The following is a 14,158-nucleotide window of genomic DNA, read 5'->3' on the forward strand; positions in this document are numbered from 1 at the left end:
CAGTTTGCTTGATATTTGCTCGTGGCCCTTATGGAAAACGAAGCTTTTAGTAATTTTTGTTCCATCCTTGAGAAGGTATTAAAGACAAAAGGCACGGAGGAAAAGTTGACGCTAGTTGAGAGTTTTTGGTTGGCCCTTGTTATTGTGTGCTTGATAGAGTACTTAAGGAGAAATTTAGGAGGCGTGCTATGAAAGCGCCCTCGTTGATTGACATTCCTGCCAGAAGCGTGTCTCCTCTTGATTCGTTTTCCATTTTACGTTTGCTCCTGCCTGAGCTAGATAACGATAGAAGAAGCTTTGGGATGAAGGAAAGGGGTCTTGCAGAACTTTATATTAGTGTCTTCGAGGTTTTAGCTGCAGATATTCTTTGATAGCTAGTACCTAACATTTGACTCTAGTTGGACCCTTCTTCGTTTGACGCGCAGAGACTACGTCGCTGGCAGGATCCTACTGTTCAGGTAAAGGAATTCGAGGACAATTGCAAAGGAATTACTTAGTGTCTGTCCAGCAACAAACTGGACAAATACCGGCAATACCTGGAAATTTTTTCTCAGTTCTTGAAGCAGTATTACGACATCGTTGTTCAGATACGAGTTCTCTGACAATATCTCAAGTTAATGAATTAGTATGCTATGGTTTTTGTTATACTTTTCTATTATGGTCTAATCCTTTACCAAGTTGAATGAGTTGAACATTACTTTAGAGAAAGAAAAGAGAAAGAAAATCTTTCACCAAATAGTCACAGAGTGCACAGTGACTGAAAACATTTGGATATCTCGAATTATCCTAAAGCAAATGCATTTAGGCCTTCGCTTTGAGAGTATTTTAAAATGGTGAGACTGAGTAGATTGATTTCACTCTGTAATTTACAGATATACAAGGTTCCATCCTTCGGCTTTAGAAGATTATCGACTAAGGCATTCATTGCGTCGCATGTGTGAGGATTGTTTCCAGCCTGGTTTCTATATTGTTTCTCAGGTTAGTAGCATTTCTTTTGTGTTTTGAATATATAGTGAATACATTCTCTGTCGAAGGATGTCATTTTGGGTCAACCAGCTTCCGTATCTTTGGCTAAACGGCAGGAAAATTTACAACGCATTCCTTATTTGATGTCAGGTATCTAATTGTATTCAGATGAAAGAATGATTGAGAATATTTTAGATGGTTTCTTTCTGGAACCTAAATTTGATGGCGAGAGGCTACAGTTGCATAAAAAAGGTAGTCTTTATGCATTATCAGAACATCATTATTTTATAATCGCTATTAGGTGAAGATATCCAATGTTTCAGTCGAAATGCTTTGGATACAACTCATTTGTATGGACCTCATTTGAAGACAGCCGTATTGTTATGTGTTGATGCGCAGGACTGCGTTTTAGATGGTGAAGTGCTATTATACAATGTGGATAAGCAAGCATTCGAACATTTTGATCAGGTATTCGTTTTTTATAGCGTAATAAGGCTAACCTGAATATGAAAGTAGATAAGACATTATATTTCCATCGCGAAAGATACCAAACTGGATGACAATTTTCTTATCACTTATATGATATTTGATGTTCTCTATGTCGATCAGGTATTTTCTTAACTATTTGTCGCTTATTATTGGTGTTATTGATGTTGTTTAGAATCAAAATGTTCCCCCGAGCGTTGTATCTTTTCCTCTAGAAACCCGCAAAGAGATCTTGAAAGGAATTGTACGTCCTTTCCATTCACAAATTCGTCTAGTTCCATATGTAAGAGTTCATAGTCGCGATATGTTTATAGTAAGTTTCTTTGGAAATAGAAAGAGGGTACTACGGTGGAAGACATAAAGCAAGCTATGGAAGATTTTATTGAACAGAAATATGAAGGAGTTGTTGTGAAGAATAAGAAGAAACCTTATTTGTTAGGAAAACGAGATGATGAAGTGATGATCAAGCTAAAGCCTGACTATTTCAATGATTTGGTTCATGACTTGGATGTTCTCATTTTAGGTGCCTTTATTGGAACAGGTTCGTTTCGTGTTCAATGCGTCTTTTGTTCTTGTAAGCTTTGTACCCTAAGGATATTCCAAAACTACAAGAATAGGCAAACCGAGCCACTTTTTGATTGGTATTTTGGAGAAGGATATTGAGGAACAAGATAGGAATGTTGAAGGTATGATGATGCCAATACTATTTGCTCATTTGAAATACTGAATGGCTTTCTGGCCACATAGTCAGTTGGATTGTTATTGGGAAAGTCGGAAGCGGCAAGTTTCTTGTTCCATAAAGATATAAGAATGGATGACTGTGTAATGTATAGGATATTCTTATGAACAATTAGAACAGTTGCAACACAAGTTGGCTCCATTTTGGAAGCCATATGACAAAAAGGCACCTCCTGAACATTTAAAGCACAGTTTGTTAAGAGCCGTAAGTCTGCATTATAAAATATTTGGTTTATCCAATTGTTATTGCCGAGAGCAGGACGGCGTGCCGGATTTTTGGATCGAACCTTGTCATTCTATTGTGCTTACTATTTATGCTTATGAAGTAAGACCAAGTGCTATTTATTCGGGCTATGCAGTACGCTTTCCTCGAGTGGCAAACATTAGATGGGATAAACGTTGGTTTGAAGTGAGTTTCTTTTCTGTCATTGGTTTAGGTTCACTAGTTGGGCTAGTGTTCAACCCTTGACGAGCTGACTCGACCATCAGAACCACCATCTGCTAGTTATAGTGTAGATGGCTTGAAAACAAACAAGAAACGGAGAGCTCAACCTCATCTCCGAGAAAAAGTTGACTTGATTTCTGTCCCGTAAGTTTTTACTTCTTTGAACCTTTCTTCAACTCACTGTGGGAAGAACTCGACCTGAAGCTTTTGCACTAAAGTCGAGTCTTTGTCTAGATGGTTTAGTATTGTGTGTAGTTGGTTCGCACACTTTACAAGTTATGAAGGAAGATCTCTCTTATTGATTCTGTGTAGGTGCCTCTTCAAACCAGGAGAAACAGTATTATGAAAAACTCGTGCATCAATTGGGAGGAAAAACTGTTCAGAGTGTGACACAAGACACTCGTTTCGTTTTGGCTATTTCTCCAAACCACGTTGCCGTCACTAATATGGTTAGATCTTTTCAAAAGTGAGTAATCATAGAAGTAAGAAGCAGTTTTGTGATTATTTTAATAGTCCATTGCAAGCCGTGAAAAGCAAGTTGCGTAGCCGAGGCTGCCTGGAGCCAAAGAGTATACTTAAAGTTAACTGGGTATGTTGGCACGAACACATTGGCAGTAAGTTATTGGACTTATTTCTGTGAAAATAGTTGTTGGAATGCCAAGTAAAAGATAGAATGGTAGAAATTCTACCTTGCCACGTTGTATGGGCAACAGATTCTTTAAGGAAAGAGATAGAAACACGTTGTGATTGTTGGGGTGATTCGTGGCACAAAGCAGTGAATGAAGAAGAGTTACGTGAACTTTTGAGCAACATGTTTATTCCAGAAAGTGTTCCAGACGATGTAAAGAGTGTTATTGCGAGCTGTCCAGAACTGAAGGAGATTGATTATGGTGGTCTTTTTCGTTCTTGGCATGTTATTGTTGAAGACTTTGGGGTAACATTTTGTTACAGTCGCTCATTTAGTCTTATTGATTATCAACTAATAGCATTTTTGTGAGACGGATGCTGCAGCATATTTGGTTTCCTTTTTTGGATGTGATTTGATAGTTGAGAAACAAGAGAAAATGGAAGCAGAAAGTTGGAATGATTCTTCTTCTTATTATTATTATTATTTAGTATCCAATCAAGATTCTCAGTATAAAGCGCGGTATGCTAAATGAGGAACGTCCCTTTCTTCTGATGTCTTAAGCTTTACAATAGGGGTCAAGTGCTTACCAAAGCAATGGTTTGGGAAATGGTTGAACGACATATTTTGCGAGAATAGCTATAGTATTGGGTATGTGAGATAATGTTTATGGTCAAATGATGGCAATATTAGCTCTATCTGATAATGATAGTCCCACCAACTGGACAGTGAAGACTTTGTTTTTTTATACCAACACCCATTGACTGATGACCCAACTTGAAGTGGAATTAACTTATTTCTAGTTAGGTTTTGTAAAAGAGAATGAGAACTAAGAATGAGAGACTTGAAATAAAATCGTGAACATTCAAAAAGAAATATTTTCCATTCAATTTTCGAAGAGCATAACAGCAAAAAGATTATTTGTAGTTGAGTATATTGTTGTAAGATGTACTAGGCATTTTATTCAAGTTATGATATTGACAGAATGTGTCGAAAAGTCCATTCTAGAAAGATTGGAAGAGTAGGGAGAGAAAATGTCCATTTGACGAAGCAAAGATGTTCCAGAGGAGTACCTTGAAACTTGTATCTTATCGTGTTGGCTGGTTTCAGAAGAGACTGTTCTCTTTCGTAGCTACCCATTGTGATAACGTGGTAAACTTGGATTCCGAACAGGTAAAGGGAGTTGTATTTGTTTCAAAACTTGTTTGACAAAGTTTTTTTTTATAGAAAGCTTTGAGAGAAAGTGTGAGAAAATTCGCGGGAGACGTCATTGCACCCATTGCCGCTGAAGTAGATAGGAAAAACGAGTTTCCTAATCACTTATGGAAGCAGTTGGGTTCGTTAGGAGTATTAGGAATAACAGCACCACAGCAGTACGGTGGTTTGGGTCTCGGTTATACAGAACACTGTATTGCTATGGAAGAATTGAGTAGAGCAAGTGGTTCAATCGGTCTTTCTTACGGTGCTCACTCCAACTTGTGTGTAAACCAAATTGTAAGAAATGGAAATGAAGAACAAAAACAAAAATATCTCCCCGGTTTAATAGCAGGAGAGAAGATTGGCGCTCTGGCAATGAGTGAACCAGGGGCCGGATCGGATGTTGTTTCTATGCAATGCAGAGCAGTACCCAGTGCCGATCAAAAGACTTTTACCTTGAATGGTAAGAGATTTCAGTCAAGGAATGTAGCAACTAAAGGATTATTGTGTAGGAAACAAGGTTGGTACTTCTTTCGTTCTGTTGTGGTATAGTTGAACCTGGATACTTTTCAAGATGTGGATCACCAATGGTCCAGATGCAGACGTATTAGTAGTTTATGCAAAGACCGATCCTGAAGCAGGCTCTAAAGGAATTACCGCGTTTCTGATAGAAAAGGGAATGAAAGGCTTTTCAACTGCTCAAAAGTTGGATAAATTAGGAATGCGTGGTTCAAATACTTGTGAACTTGTGTTTGAAAATTGCGTGGTAAGTTTCTAATAGTATCTCAAAAGTTCCGATTGACATTTTCTTTCAGGTTCCCGCCAGTCAAGTATTAGGACAAGTAAATAAAGGTGTTTATGTTCTTATGAGTGGTTTGGATTCGGAACGTTTGGTTCTTTCTGCTGGTCCTCTTGGAATTATGCAAGCGTGTTTAGATATTGTATTGCCGTATGTAAGAGAGCGGAAGCAATTCGGAAAGGTTGGAATAAGCTTTGAAGTATCTTTTTAAAAATGCCAACGAATTTTTATTCTGTAGCCGATAGGAGAGTTTGAACTTATTCAAGCCAAAGTAGCCGATATGTATGCCGAATTGGGAGCTTGTAGAGCTTATACTTTTAGTACTGCCCGCGCCGGTGATATGAATAATGGCGTTTTGGATCGCAAAGATTGTGCAGCAGTTATTTTGTATGCAGCTGAGAAAGCCACTCAAATGGCATTGCAAGCTATTCAATGTTTAGGAGGCAATGGGTAAATGAAGCTATGTATTCCAAAGTTTCAAAGACCTAAACCTTATCTAGATATATCAATGAGTATCCTACTGGTCGTCTATTAAGAGATGCTAAGCTATATGAGATTGGTGCAGGAACTTCAGAAATTAGAAGAATTCTGATTGGTAGAGAACTCGTACGATCGATTGCTTAAATAAAAAGTGTTTGCTTATTCGCTTCCAATCGATTTCATCCAGTGGCCAATTTTTGTTCATTACCATTAGACGTGTCGATTCGCATTGATTTGGCTTCGATATGTTATTAGGATTCTTTTTACAAGCTTTGTTCTGTCATGAGTTGGTTCTTCAGCATTCTTTTTAGATTAGATAATAACTTCAAGTTGTTCAAGTTGTGGCCTTTGTTATTTATCGGTTTGTTTCTTTTTATTTCTCGTGACTCGAGTGAACAACAACTGATTCCCCTGTTATACCAGCAACAGTCTCTGTATAAAGTAAGATTTCAAGTAATATGAAGTGTCACACCTGACTTTATTAGGATGTTCCACTACCAGCTGTACAAGTAGCAGGCACACACAACTCTTATTGCTCCACTCACTATGGATACAACTTGTGTAACAATGGTGAAATTCCCAGACATTTTCTTTCTTTAACACAACAGTTGGATAGAGGTTTCCGTTTATTGGAACTTGATGTTCATTACATTCCTCAAATGAATGACACAAATACTACCTCAAAAACAGATAGTTCAGCCTTTCGTCTTTGTCATCCTTGTGGTGATGGTTGTTTTTGGTTATCGTTGATATGCTTGAAACATTTTCCAGATTATGGAAAAGAACATCGTGGTTGCTCTCATCATGCACTCACTTTGGAAAAGGCTTTTCGTGAGATTATGGACTGGCTACGGAGATATCCCGATGAGTTTGTGTTTCTCTATTTAGATTCCTTTATATACGATGAAGCTGCTGGAATGGCGTTGAACAATTGGGTTCAAAATTGGAGTCATTCTTTGGCATTTTCTCAACAGGATTTGAAAGAATGGAGATTCAACAATGGCATATCTTCAGACTCATACGACGGTTGGCCTAGTATTCGACAATTATTGAAAATGGGAAAGCAGTTAATTATCGACAGTCGTATAGATAACACAGTTGTGGATGAAAACTCATTTATTTTTCCCGATCTTTCCAACATTCGATGGCCATTTTCTCAGTTGCAGTATTTGGAGCCATTAGATGAACAAATAATGAAGAAACAAGATTCGAGTGCTTTTCAACAAAGTTCTCAAAAAGAGCAATGGTTGGGATGTGCTATACGAAGTTTATCAGAATCCGAAGAACCGAAGCATGTCTATTTTCCTTTCTTTAGTAGAATGGTTTGGGAAGGCCATTTGACTGATCGAGCATGGAAGTTGTTAAAAGATGCTGTCCAATGTGGTTACAGTTTGTGAGTGTACAAGGCATTGTATTGAACAACAAGTTTTTACTAACTAAAATTACGTTAGTCGTGTAGATATTCCGAATCTTTCTTCATGGACTCGTATACTTGAAATATTTGAATGGAGTTTTTCAACATTAGAAGAAACCAGTCGATGGGTAAAGGGACATTCTTGTACAAAATTGAGCACGGGAAAGTGGATGACGGTCAATCATGATGAGAATGAATTGGCTTCAGTGGCTTGTGTTTGTGAAGAGTGGCATTCAACGAACTATTCATTGAAACAGCCGAGAGGTTATCGACAGTCTTGGTGGTGTACATCATCTCGTTATCCTTGTCTGTCGAAAACCCAAGGCAATCAATTGGTAAGAAATGAACTATTCTTTGTGTTGATACAACTGTTTGATACTTGACAAGTGCAATCGAACGAAACCAAGTTCTTGTGCAAGTGCATCGTTTTCTTGTCCTGTGACTGCTTTGGAAAATGAAATTTTAAAGTATACTATGAAAGACTTTGGTGTGGATTCCGTATGGATTATATCGAATGATGAATAGGAATTGGATGACTTCCCCTTTTTCAAGTAAAAGGAAACAAAGACATGAAGAATGTCACTTTTCATTTGGGGCTGTGCAATTTTGGATCCACATGCAACCCAACTACTCTTTTTTGATAAAATATGGTATGCCAAGTTGGAAACTTATTCAGAGACTTCTTCCAAAACAAGGATTCTGTAACCACAGTGGTACACAGAAAGTACAAGAAAAACAAATTACGTTACAGCTCGCCAACTCCGAAGAAACCAAAGCTTTTTCCGTCGTAAGCTTTCTTTCCGATCCTTACGTCCAACAACTGTTAGAACCTTATGGTAATGACTATGTAATCCAAGAAAGTGAAGTACCTGAAGAACTGAAGGAAGAATGGAGCACTCAGTTAGATACGCTAAGCAAAAAACTGGGTTCTTGTAAACTAGAAGGAAAGGATAGAGTACAATTGCGAGTGAAACTTATTCGTAAGCTGCAAGATGCAACAGGAATTGTGTTGCCTAGTGATGCATATCATAATCTTCGCAACAAAAAAGTAATTGACGTAGTTGCGTGGTACGAGCGAATCCACCGTGAGCAACTATATCACAACAGTATGATCGAAGACTATATCAGAAAGACTTTTCCATCCAACGTTCGATTGGATCCTGTATCGTATAGGAAGTCTGAAAGGAGAATGACCGACAGCAAATAAAGGAATGTGGATAACTTTTCATACAAGACTTTTCTCATTATTCACTTTGGGACTTTTGCGGAGTGATGACTGGAATGAACCACCCAACAACTTTTTCTTCTCTACAGCAAACAACAAACCAAGAAACTGATATTTCTTCCAGAAACTATCATACCTTTCCTTATATACACCTAAGTGAACTTGAAAATCTGCTTCATTATCACTATGAACCCATCAAAGGATCCTTAGCAAGGGACCACCTTGCCAACGAAAGGTTGGTTGGAATATTTTCAGTACAAGTACAACACTTAGGCTTTTTTAGAACTTGGTTGGCATGGGTACGGACTTCCTTGACCATTATGGGGTTCGGACTAGTAGTTGTGGACTTTTTGAAAAAGAATTTGGTTGGAAGAGTTATTTCGTTCGTTTTAATTGCACTCGGGGCTTTCTGCTCCACCTATGCTGCTGTTCGTTACTACAAACTTATGAAGCTTATTGAAAACCGTCAATTCTCAGTGGAAATAATCGGACCTTGGATTTCAACAGCGGTTACAGTATGTTTGGTAGTTAGCGTCGTCTTCCTTGCTCTTCTGTAGCTATGTGGCAAGTCACTCTGGAATTAACGTTTTCTGAAGGATAAAATCTCGAATACACGAAGCAACCCAAATATGGTCCGTAAAAGAAGAAGTTAAGGCTTCAAGGCCTTGAGATTTGATCTCTTCTGGAAATTTGGCGACATGAGTTAAGATGGCTTCATAAACTTCTGGTTTTGCACTGAACTCAGGATGACCTTGAAAACTTAGTACTCGACACGGCAATATCATGCCTTGATATAGGCAGTGATCATTACTTCCAAGTGAAATAGCTCCTCTGGGCAACTCAACAACTTCGTCTGAATGGATGGCAATAAGGTTCACTTTTTGCAGCTGCCTCCACTGCTGAGCAAACACAGGCAGATTTCTTGCTTCCGAACTCAAGGTGAATGTACTCAAACCAACTTCTGGACCATTTTTACTAGGTTTGGAAAGCCCTCCCAACGCATGTGCCAACATCTGATGTCCAAAACAAATTCCAACCAAGGTAATTGGGCTTGTCTGATATGTATTTAGCAGAAACTGACGGAGTTTTTCAATCCAAGGAACCACTTGATAGGCTGCGGAAAAGGACCCAGTCACTAAAAAAGCGTGGAAACCTTCGTTGAGTCCAGGAAGGCAACCTTGTTGAGCGTTGAAGGAGACCATTTGGAGTCGCGGTCCACCTCTCTCTTCCACTAGTTTATCAAATAGTGCCTGGAAACACCCAGTAAAGTTCGTTTCTCCCGTGACTTGTTGAACTACTTCTGGTAAAGGCTGACAATCAATAACTGCCACACGAAATCCAGCCATTCTATTCAACAACTGAAAATGCACAATTGGACAACATGTTTATTGTGAGCAATTAAGACAAAAAAGGTTCATCAACGACTGGGTCATAACCGATAATACCAAACGTATAGGCATAAGCCAAGAAGAATAACATCATTATAACCTGTAATAAGAATTTGAGTGGAATACGGAGCTAAGCAAGATTCCTCGTTACCATTTGTAATAGTAGCACAAAACTCTGACTCCAAATAGACGTTACTTTGAGCTGTGAGCGCCTTTTGGTTCGACCGCTTCCTCCTTCTAGACTCAACTCTTCAGTTTGTTCTTTTCCAAAGTCGGAAAGCAGTTGCTTTATGCTGTTTGCTTGGTCCGAAGTGCCTAAATCTTCTGAGTTATCTCTCTTTTTGGCAAACCTTTCCGTCTTCGACAAAGACCGTAAGTAAAGTGAGGGAGTCACCGTATTGACAAATTCCTCGACCCCTTGTTTACGCGCTGAAGGGAACATTTCGGAGAAAAAATCAATATCGTCAAACAGAGCCTCTCCAGGAGAAAATTTATAATCATCTGTGAGAAACGGTGACAGTTCGAGCTCTGCTGTAGCTTTTTCTAAGCATCTGTTAGCTTCTCGAATCTCATTTGTGAGATCCTAACTTCATTAGTTTCCGTTTGTTGGCTTCGAGAACATTAAAATACCTGAAGTTCACTTTGTTCTGAAGTTTGGTAATTCTTCAAGTCGTTTTGATAAGGCAAAATGGAAAATGGTGGCGTTTTACCTATCTGCAATCGACCTGTAGCTTTTGCAATTTTGTTATCCGAACTTCTTAGAGTTTCACTAGATTCGTCATCGTTCCAAGCTTGAGAACTATGAAACGCAGTCTTTGCAAAAGGTTGAGGCCTTCCGATCAGAGGAGCCGAGGGGGTATTCTTCCCAATAGATAGCGTAATTTCTGCCAAAGGTGACTGAATGAAAACATTATTTTAAGCTGTGCATTTGACACTTGAAAAGTGTACTCACATTTTCTGTTGCTGTTCCTGCAGAACTTGGGGCGTGGTTCTCCTTTGATTCAGAGTTTGTAAAAGTTTCTGGAGAGATGCTACTCTTTGAAAGGGCAGAAAGTCTTTCCTTCACTGTCGAAATGCGTGACATGCGATCGGTGCTACTGTAACTCGAATGCCAATCATTAACAGGAGTATAGTCTTTTTCTGAAACTGGTGTTTCTTCGCAAGAACCCTAGCGCAGTTCAAATGTGGTACTCAGTGCTATTTCATGAAACGCTTACCGAAAGTTGTTTCTCTAGTTTCCTATTGATAGAGTTGGTCGCTACTCCGGGGTCATTTGTTATTGACTCACTATCGGTTCCAAACAAAATTCTCGATGCATTGAAACCTCTTCGGACACGCTCAGCTGAACTCTGAGGAGAATTAGATACAGAGACCTGTCTTTTGCGCACAGGAGTCGATCCAGATGGTGTGCAGTTTTCAAGGTCTTTAAAGCGTACAAAATTAACAGGCATTGGTGGAGCGGGTCGTTTTTCTCTCATGAAATTCATTCTTCGGAACAGCGACAGTAACCTTTCAGTCGCTTCATTCGGATCTACTTCTATCACCTCTTCGAAAGCCTTAATAGGCTGCTCCCCAAATGCGTAATAAGCTATCATAACGAGACAAACGGTAAATTGCTCGCAAGTCGTAATTATTGAATAATTTCCTGTTGCTGCACTACCAGGAGTGGACAAAATTTCGGAGTTACTAGTTACATCCAGCATTGTTTCCCGGAGGTCTTCAAGCTGCATAAAGTCTGGGAAGACTCCAAAGTCCTGAGCAAATTTTCGTAGTTCATTTGTGGAAATTCCTGGTGTTGAGCTACATCTCGATTCGTAAGCGGAACTTCCTGTCTCGCGATGCATGTAATGAGTGAATATAACCTGGAAGGCTTTTTGGTTTTTTTCAATAAGTAAACACAGCGGATTCTTTTTCGCGGCATATTTGAAAATTGAGTTTCGTCGTTCTCTTTCACTCTTGGGAGAAGAGAAACATGCCCTTCCAAAAGCCATCCGCTCTCTCATTGGACTTTGCGATGTTTGTACGGGAGACGCATTTCTATTCCTTTCATATTCACTGCCCTTAAGAGTTTGACATATTGTCACAAACACTTTTTCCTCTGAGCTCAAATGAGTTGCTTCTGCAATTTCTCCCTTGATTTTGGACCAAGGAATACGCTTTCCTAGTTTGCTTAGGGCTCTGACAAACTGGTCGAAGTCTAAATTGGTTGCACTCTTCGATAAAATAGCGGAAGTAACTAGCTCAGCTTCTCTTCTTGCCTTAATATCGTCTTTTCCAAACAGTTTTGCGTCCACTACAACTGCTCGAAAACCTTCCACTGTCATACCTGGACGCCTATAACCGAAACCACCACCCCGAAAGGAGTATGTATCGTATATCTCGCGAAGAACGGACTTGTCTATCATTTGAATACAAGTCGAGTTTTTCTTTGAACCAGAGTGGTTTTGTTTTTCGTCACTTGAATGTTCATAGTTTGAAAGGAAACAATTTGAACTGGCAACCAAGCCGTTGTTGTCCTTTGGCTTCAGAGGTTCCCTCAGTGAAGCTTTATCCAAACCTCCAAGCCATCCACCTTAAAAAGCTTAAATAACTGAGCTAATTTACACAATCTTTCACTCACCTTCGAGGAAGCTTTGGTCCATTGAAAGGCGTTGGAGGAAAACCAGGCAGAGAGAGAACGATCTATAAGTAATTTTTTAAATTTGGCGCGTTAAAGTGGGATTCCTCAAAACGCGCCACGTGAAATCAAAGTCCTTTGTCCCTGTCTACTTATAATCGTTCAAGGCCAACTACAAAGTATACATTTTCTAATGATATAATAAACTCTTTATAGTATACTGTTAACTTGAAAAGGGACGCTGGCTAGAGTTGTCTATTCGAATGTTTATACATACTCTAGTGCTTGTCTCAAGTCCTCAATCAGGTCATCTACATTTTCTATCCCAACTGATAGCCTTATGAGGCTCTCGTCAATACCTGCTTCGGACAAGTCTTCCTTGTTTAGTTGACTATGAGTCATTGTGGCTGCCTGTTCAACCAGCGACTCAACACTACCAAGAGACACTGCTAAGTTAATTACTTGAAGATGCTCGATAACCTTTCGACCATCTTCTCTCCCTCCGAGTAACTCAAAGCTCAGCAAACCTTGAAAACTGAGTATACAACATTCTATTCGACTTATCTCTTACCTCCGCAACCATTTGACATTTGCCTTTGTGCCAAATGAAAATCTTTGTGTGATGAAAGACCAGGATAGTGGACCACCTTTACTTTAGGATGAGTGTCCAAAAAATGAGCAATCTTTAAAGCCGCATTATTCTGATGAGAAACTCTTAAATGTAGAGTCTTCAATCCTCTGGCCAACAAAAATGCATCGAACGGTGACAATGTCGAACCCAAAGTCTGTTGTAAGAAGAGAACCTGTTTCAAGAAGTCTTGCGAATTGGACAATACAGCTCCTGCAGTGAGGTCGGAATGTCCACTCAAAAATTTTGTCGCACTGTGTACAACCACATCGATTCCTAGTGTTAGTGGCTGTTGATTGATAGGAGTTGCCAACGTGCTATCGATTATCGTCAAAATATCTAAATAGTTGTAAACGTCAGAGCAAAACAAACAAAGCAAAAATATACAGACTATGCTTCTTTCCTATAGATGCAATATGCTCCAAATTTACTAAACGCAGCGTAGGATTGCTTGGAGACTCTACGTAGATGACTTTAGTATTCGGCCTTATATATCTTTCGAGAGTATTCAAATCTTCAATATTGACGAACGTGACTTGGACGGCAAAACTTTCCCGAAGGTAGTGAGAGAATAGATGAAAAGTGCCTCCATAGACGGAGGACTGAGATATAATATGATCTCCAGCTTTCACCGCACTTAAAACGGAAGTACTTATGGCTGCCATTCCAGTGCCAAATAGCAAGCAACCTTCTGCCCGTTCCAAAGCTGCTAGGTGAGCAGCAACCGCCGCGACAGTAGGATTTCGCCATCTTGAATAGAAGAATTCATCCTTTGCTGTAGAACCATCCTTACGAAGCTCAGGCCAGCCCTTGCGACTGGCAAGAACTGCTCCTTGCTCAGCAGAATCTACTTTATAGGTGGAGCTTGTATGGATCGGAACCGAAAGCCCTCCAAAGTCTGTCAATCTAGCTCCCTGTAGAGTCGCAGTTCCCGCAACGTGAGGTGCTACACAGTAGGTAGCCAAACTCCAATTCTGTTGTTCCATTTTCCAAGCGACTTTTTTCGGACATTGACAAATGTGATGTTGACCTGATTTGAGAAAGCGTTTCTTTTCATTATTTATGTCAACTCTTCTTCTTGGACATAGAAGCTTTGTTTTCTGGTTGAAAAAAATGGAAAGCAAAAGTTGCCATCCAGTAGAAGAGTTGT

The 14,158-nt window shown here is 39.5% G+C and overlaps 8 protein-coding genes across 9 annotated transcripts; 5 read left to right on the forward strand and 3 right to left on the reverse strand.

Moving 5' to 3' along the window:
- The first annotated feature begins 1 nt into the window (after position 1).
- Positions 2-4,151, forward strand: Gasu_38930 (DNA ligase 4). Its single transcript, XM_005705148.1, has 23 exons — positions 2-128; positions 179-347; positions 399-458; positions 509-625; positions 679-833; positions 882-978; positions 1,035-1,116; positions 1,162-1,218; positions 1,268-1,434; positions 1,483-1,575; positions 1,628-1,735; positions 1,786-1,993; positions 2,046-2,138; positions 2,200-2,232; positions 2,286-2,395; positions 2,450-2,599; positions 2,646-2,779; positions 2,826-2,893; positions 2,948-3,101; positions 3,149-3,224; positions 3,282-3,569; positions 3,622-3,782; positions 3,836-4,151. Exons 1-23 carry the CDS (start codon positions 31-33, stop codon positions 3,897-3,899), a joined length of 2,742 nt encoding a protein of 913 aa, XP_005705205.1. The 5' UTR covers positions 2-30; the 3' UTR covers positions 3,900-4,151.
- A 110-nt stretch (positions 4,152-4,261) lies between these two features.
- On the forward strand, positions 4,262-5,972 carry Gasu_38940 (isovaleryl-CoA dehydrogenase). The gene is made up of 7 exons (XM_005705149.1): positions 4,262-4,433; positions 4,488-4,920; positions 4,970-4,977; positions 5,032-5,223; positions 5,273-5,437; positions 5,495-5,706; positions 5,757-5,972. The coding sequence occupies exons 1-7, from the start codon at positions 4,317-4,319 to the stop codon at positions 5,878-5,880; spliced, it is 1,251 nt and encodes a 416-aa protein (XP_005705206.1). The 5' UTR covers positions 4,262-4,316; the 3' UTR covers positions 5,881-5,972.
- A 19-nt stretch (positions 5,973-5,991) lies between these two features.
- Positions 5,992-7,742, forward strand: Gasu_38950 (QXW lectin repeat-containing protein). The gene is made up of 4 exons (XM_005705150.1): positions 5,992-6,177; positions 6,222-7,129; positions 7,188-7,485; positions 7,538-7,742. Exons 1-4 carry the CDS (start codon positions 6,019-6,021, stop codon positions 7,673-7,675), a joined length of 1,503 nt encoding a protein of 500 aa, XP_005705207.1. The 5' UTR covers positions 5,992-6,018; the 3' UTR covers positions 7,676-7,742.
- A 9-nt stretch (positions 7,743-7,751) lies between these two features.
- Gasu_38960 (uncharacterized protein) lies at positions 7,752-8,382 on the forward strand. Its single transcript, XM_005705151.1, has one exon. It carries the CDS (start codon positions 7,767-7,769, stop codon positions 8,355-8,357), a length of 591 nt encoding a protein of 196 aa, XP_005705208.1. The 5' UTR covers positions 7,752-7,766; the 3' UTR covers positions 8,358-8,382.
- A 9-nt stretch (positions 8,383-8,391) lies between these two features.
- On the forward strand, positions 8,392-8,862 carry Gasu_38970 (uncharacterized protein). Its single transcript, XM_005705152.1, has 3 exons — positions 8,392-8,610; positions 8,659-8,664; positions 8,712-8,862. The coding sequence occupies exons 1-3, from the start codon at positions 8,423-8,425 to the stop codon at positions 8,833-8,835; spliced, it is 318 nt and encodes a 105-aa protein (XP_005705209.1). The 5' UTR covers positions 8,392-8,422; the 3' UTR covers positions 8,836-8,862.
- Gasu_38980 (glutamine amidotransferase, class I) lies at positions 8,397-9,741 on the reverse strand. Of its 2 annotated transcripts, none has more exons than XM_005705154.1 (1): positions 8,397-9,741. In XM_005705154.1, exon 1 carries the CDS (start codon positions 9,719-9,721, stop codon positions 8,945-8,947), a length of 777 nt encoding a protein of 258 aa, XP_005705211.1. In that variant the 5' UTR covers positions 9,722-9,741; the 3' UTR covers positions 8,397-8,944. The 2 variants fall into 2 exon arrangements, with proteins under 2 accessions (XP_005705211.1, XP_005705210.1); XM_005705153.1 differs by having other exon boundaries at positions 8,867-9,741.
- A 3-nt stretch (positions 9,742-9,744) lies between these two features.
- On the reverse strand, positions 9,745-12,501 carry Gasu_38990 (uncharacterized protein). Its single transcript, XM_005705155.1, has 6 exons — positions 12,384-12,501; positions 10,981-12,335; positions 10,716-10,931; positions 10,394-10,660; positions 9,915-10,346; positions 9,745-9,863 (listed from the first exon to the last, which is right to left on the reverse strand). Exons 1-6 carry the CDS (start codon positions 12,403-12,405, stop codon positions 9,774-9,776), a joined length of 2,382 nt encoding a protein of 793 aa, XP_005705212.1. The 5' UTR covers positions 12,406-12,501; the 3' UTR covers positions 9,745-9,773.
- A 5-nt stretch (positions 12,502-12,506) lies between these two features.
- Positions 12,507-14,031, reverse strand: Gasu_39000 (methionine gamma-lyase). The gene is made up of 3 exons (XM_005705156.1): positions 13,400-14,031; positions 12,952-13,347; positions 12,507-12,907 (listed from the first exon to the last, which is right to left on the reverse strand). Exons 1-3 carry the CDS (start codon positions 13,992-13,994, stop codon positions 12,648-12,650), a joined length of 1,251 nt encoding a protein of 416 aa, XP_005705213.1. The 5' UTR covers positions 13,995-14,031; the 3' UTR covers positions 12,507-12,647.
- Positions 14,032-14,158: the final 127 nt, after the last annotated feature.

The sequence above is a fragment of the Galdieria sulphuraria genome (assembly GCF_000341285.1).
Source record: "Galdieria sulphuraria unplaced genomic scaffold scaf_33, whole genome shotgun sequence".
NCBI lineage: Eukaryota > Rhodophyta > Bangiophyceae > Galdieriales > Galdieriaceae > Galdieria > Galdieria sulphuraria.